The sequence below is a fragment of the Coffea eugenioides genome, chromosome 9, assembly GCF_003713205.1.
Source record: "Coffea eugenioides isolate CCC68of chromosome 9, Ceug_1.0, whole genome shotgun sequence".
Classification (NCBI taxonomy): Eukaryota; Viridiplantae; Streptophyta; class Magnoliopsida; order Gentianales; family Rubiaceae; genus Coffea; species Coffea eugenioides.
This window is the reverse complement of record NC_040043.1, coordinates 5,077,494-5,082,499: the sequence shown is the minus strand read 5'-3', so window position 1 is coordinate 5,082,499 and position 5,006 is coordinate 5,077,494. Positions and strand designations below refer to the sequence as shown.

Below are 5,006 nucleotides of genomic sequence, written 5' to 3'. Positions count from 1 at the left end.
TCCTTCTTTTAGTGAATTTTAGCACAAGAAATTGAAGCATAACATGGGCCTTATTTATGGGTTGGGCAGTTGCAACACTCAGTTTCTTCTCCTATTTAGAGTTTCTTCTCTCATTCAGAGGAACAATCATACTGGAACACACCAATTGTAGTTGTGCTCGAATTCTCATAACAATTGTGTATTAATAACTTGCAAGAGATGTCATGGAATTACGATCAAACTCGTAAGTGCTATTACTAGGACTAGGAAAGTTAGGAAGGTTGTAAGTGTTCTTGATATCTGTGTTCAACCAAGAACCAATATTCTGTGTTTTGAAACTCGGACTGGATAACGACTCGGCAAAGTTTAAAGGTCAGGGGTCAATGGATTCGATCGGTTAAGCTCGGGGTCGAATTGGATGATGTCATAAATATATGTTTTAATTATATAAAATAAAATAAATAGAATAAATATGTACTCATAGTGATTTCAATCTTTCCCTATATGTCCTAGATAATAAGGGGCCAAATTAATGATAAAGTATACAAAGTACTTTGATGAAACTTTTTTAAGTTAGATATAATAACATTAATGAATCTCTAATTCCATAAGATGATGAATCCAGAATGAAAATATGCATCATTGTAAAAATGCAAAAAGTAAGGCAGCAAATGAGTAATAAAAGGATTCTATATGTGTAATTATGATTATTTAAAATATTGAGGGGTCAAAGTATAATATAAAAATTTTTTTTTACTTATAAAGGATTCTTCTTGTTTCTTCCTCTCGTTGCTTCTTCTTTGCCAGTTCGCCGTCAAAGCTTTCCGCCTTCCAGTTCCCCATAACAGTGTCCAGATCATATGTTTGCTTTGTGCTTTTTTTTTTTCCCTTTTTCTAATGGTTTTTTTTATTTCTTCTATACTCTCTTCCTCTTCTCTTTCTCTTATATTCCCTTCTACCATTTTTTATTTTAGATCTTTTCACCATTTCTCATATGGGATTTCTTGATCTCTTCCTCTTTTAACAATTTTTTTTTTTTGGCTTTTTCTCTCCCCCTCTTCTCCTTCTTCTTCTTCTTCTCCCCCTTTCCTCCCTTCTCCTCCCCTTCCCCCTCCCTCTCTCCCTCCCTCACAACCTCTCCCTCCCAACCGCCAGAACAAGCATCAGCAGATGCAATTTTTTTTTTTTCCTTTTTCTCTCCCCCTCTCCCCCTCTCCTCATCTCCTCCGTTCCACCGAAACAAGCATCAGCAAGTGCAAAATTTTTTTTTTCTCTCACCGTCTTCTCCCTCTCCCCCCTCTCCTTCTCTTCTCTCCTCTCACCTTCCTCTCTCCTCTCCCCTCTCTCCCGTGATAGAGTTGATGTGTTACTGTTAGTCATTTAGAAAAAGGGAAAATTGCAGAAACCTCCCCTGAAACTACTGACAGTTGCACTGAGCTCCCCTCTAAGTTCTGAAATGGCAGATAGCACCCCTCAATAGGAACATTAAGTTGCAAAATCAGTCCAGGCAGCTTCAATTCCCATTAAAAAATTAGCTGTACAAGTGAGATAAAAAATTTGTTCCAAATTTGCCCTGATGTTGGTTGACAAGTAGTATTAACAAGAGAGGGGCTTTTTCATTAAGCACAAGGAAGTTCAGGGGGTATAAATGCAACAACATGCTTCCAGATGATGACCTGCAACAACTTCATTTGCTGAGAAACCAACGGCTACTTAACGGCTAATTGATGTAACTAAGGCACTAGCTTATAAACGATGGTTAGTAGCAAAATGAATACCAGAATCTGGACTCATGTATGCAGCAGCAATTTTCCAGCTCAAAACACAGCTTGCTTGATACTCAGTTTGGCAGTTTCAAGTCATATTGCAGAAATCAGAAAATGGCTTCTTCCAGCCACAGGAGAACATCATGGAACTCTCCTACATCCTTCACAATACAAAACAAATATTGCTGGTGCAATAGAAAGGCAACATTGAAGATTTCTGAGTCTGAAAACAACCCCAACAAATTATACTTTTTTTGTGCAAAATGCAAGTACTTCCAGTGGTATGAGGGTCCAGAAGAAGAAGAGGTTAACAGTAGAAACTATGACACCAATTCAGTGCTACAATCGCACCTACAGCAACAAAGGTCTATGGCTGTTAGAAGGGAAATGCCAATTGTTCTGACAAGTGCAGTGGCTATACTTTTCATCATCAATCTCATACTTGTTGCTGTTTATGTTTTCATCCATATTGTGAAGTCAATAGGCTGATGCTATCCAGAAATGTACATTAGTGATGAAGTAGATATAGCTGCAGTTCGAATTTATATGTAAGACATAGGAGAGGAACAAGTTCCCTTCATCATGTATGCAGCAGCGTTTGTAGTTTACAATATAAATGCAAGCCAGAGTTCTGTTTATATCTACTGTCATCAATACAAAATCACTTGTTACCAACAATACAAAACAAAACAGTCACAGAAGCATACTTGTATTACAAGATTAATGCATTAATACAACAAGTCTGATCAGAATTTAGTAATTTGAAGTACTACAAAAGTGAAACACAACAGGCAAGTAATAGCAGAGCATGACTGAGCAATCCATAAAAAGTTCAAAACACCATCTGAACCATTAAATCACTTAGAACAGATGGTGAGGATTGCAATGTCATGAGAGGCAGAAACATGTCTAAAACTGCCACAGTAGAGTACAAAATAGCTCTGTTATGTACATAATTAATGGCATACTACTGAATTGATACTTTCAGCAGTAAGCATTCACTTGCCAAAACTATAGAGATAATATCAGAATTGCATACTAAAACTGCTATTATTGCTAACATTTGTTGAGTGCAGTGTTGTAGCTGCATTGATGGATTCAGATGCAGGTGTAGCAACTTGAAATGTAGCAATTTGCTGATGACCAGATTGTTCCACAATTTGAGTGATCTGAGCAGTATTTGAGTAGTTTCTCTTGCTGCTCCCTCTAGCAGATGCTCCAGTATTGCTTAAAGGTCTTCCTCTCTGTACAATCACACGTGTTGAACATTACACTCAAGCATTTTATTAAAGCATATCATAAAATGCACTCATTCAATTGCACCTTTTTCTTTGAAGTGGTTGCTGTGCTCTGATTCTGCACATGCACATTCACAGTTGCAGGTGCAGGTTGAGTTGAAGGAGAATGATTGTTGCCTTGGCTTGAGTATACAACTGGAACATTGCCAGAGACATGATCCTAGCAGTAAACATTGACAAGTAATATTAGTTTCGACAAGGCATGTGCTATAAATGTTACAATCAGAAGCTTAAATAAGTTAAAAAATCTTACCCAAAGAGTTGCTCCTGACAGGCCCGTGTTTGCAGTCCCTCTTCCTGGTTTGCCTCTTCTATAGCTCTGTTGTTAAGGAACAAGCTAATTGTAAGTAATGAATTGATATAAAATAATCACATTCAGTAGCAATTTCAGCACATATAACACCTGCTGGCCAGTAGTTCTATTGCCATTCTTCTTATTCTGGACAGGTGCTCCTTGACATGACCTCTTGTTGTGACCAAAAGAGCCACAGTTTCCACACTTGATGCAGCAAAGTCTTTTTGGTTGTGACGCAGACTGTCCTTCATCATGTTCCCTTCTCCTTTTAGTCTTTGGTCTACCTGGAGCTCTTCTTAATGGAGGAGGTAGGACTGTTACAGGTGTAACATATGGCATAGGTGGCCACATTTTCTCATCAGGAATTGGATGAATCATACTTGAATATGTCTTTAAGTACTTATCTCTTGAGAACCAATGCTCACAGTAGGATTCCAGCTTTTCTCTCTTGTAGATAATCCCTAGTGCAGCATGTTTACAAGGAAGGCCTGAAATTTGAAATGCTCCACAATCACAAGTTTTAGCTGATAAATTGACTATGTAGGACCTGTTCATATCCCCCACTTCAAATACATCAGTAGAAGCCATAGTGAGTTCACATTGTCTTGATGCTTGTCCTATTTTTTGTAGTTTACCAAGCATCTTTGGTGTGATGGCAGTGGTGAGCATGCACCCTTTCTGATATCGCTTATGCATTTTCTTCATGAACTTCTTCCTCAACCCATCAACAAGTGTCAAGATAGGCTTCCCTCTTAGCTCACCTATCCATGCATTGAAGGACTCAGTGCAGTTATTTGTGACATGATCACATTTTAGTCCAGTATTGAAGGTATATCTGCACCATGTTGTTTTAGGAATTTTGTCCAAGTATTTCCATGCTTCTATGTTTAACTCCTTTATGCTAGCCATGGCTTCATTATGTCCTGCAACATCAAAGCTTTTTGCTGCTCTCCAGAACAAGTTACTAATCAGAATACCAGGAAATTGAGCTTTAAAATTACTGCAGATATGCCTACAGCAATGTCTTCCACTAGCAACAGGCACTCTCTCTTCATAAGCTATATTCAAGCCCTGAAATGATCACCAAAACATGCAAACAAGTTACACTAAAAAATACAGAATCATTGACAAGTACATAACTATTCCAGAATCTGGATGCATAACAGAATCAGAATAATGTTCAAGGCCTGTTGTGAAGCTCACCTTTTGCCTGTCACTCATGAAGGTTAGAGGACCATGAAAACCATTTTCTGAAGTAAATGGCCCAAAAAACTCCTCAAAGTAATGAAAAAACCAACTCCAGGTTTCTTTATTTTCAGCTTCAGCCACAGCAAATGCAATAGGAAAAATGCTATTGTTAGCATCTAATGTGACTGCTGTGAGAAGCACACCACCATAAGCACCTTTTAAAAAACATCCATCAAAACCAACAAAAGGTCTACAGCCTTCAACAAATCCACTTCTTTGAGCTTTGAAACTAATAAACATTCTGAGAAATCTAGGCTCAACAAGAAGAGTAGGCCTATCATAATGTATTTTGCAGATACTTTGTGGGTTGTATTTCCTGATCAGCTCTGCATACTTTGGCAATTTGGCGTACGATTCAATGTGATTGCCTTCAATCTCATTTCTTGCTTTAGTTAGTGCTCTATACATCTGCCATTTGCT

At 38.0% G+C, this 5,006-nt stretch overlaps 1 protein-coding gene across 1 annotated transcript; it reads right to left on the bottom strand.

Moving 5' to 3' along the window:
* Positions 1-2,770: 2,770 nt before the first annotated feature.
* On the bottom strand, positions 2,771-4,994 carry LOC113782041. The gene is made up of 5 exons (XM_027327953.1): positions 4,542-4,994; positions 3,447-4,409; positions 3,297-3,362; positions 3,069-3,203; positions 2,771-2,989 (listed from the first exon to the last, which is right to left on the bottom strand). Exons 1-5 carry the CDS (start codon positions 4,992-4,994, stop codon positions 2,771-2,773), a joined length of 1,836 nt encoding a protein of 611 aa, XP_027183754.1.
* Positions 4,995-5,006: the final 12 nt, after the last annotated feature.

Excerpts from the sequence above, each read along its gene's own strand:
- LOC113782041 (XM_027327953.1), bottom strand. The coding sequence starts at position 4,994 with ATGTATAGAGCACTAACTAAAGCAAGAAATGAGATTGAAGGCAATCAC. Across the intron at positions 3,204-3,296 it reads TGTCAGGAGCAACTCTTTGG|GATCATGTCTCTGGCAATGT; the intron begins GTAAGATTTTTT and ends GTTTACTGCTAG. Across the intron at positions 2,990-3,068 it reads CAACCACTTCAAAGAAAAAG|AGAGGAAGACCTTTAAGCAA; the intron begins GTGCAATTGAAT and ends GTGATTGTACAG.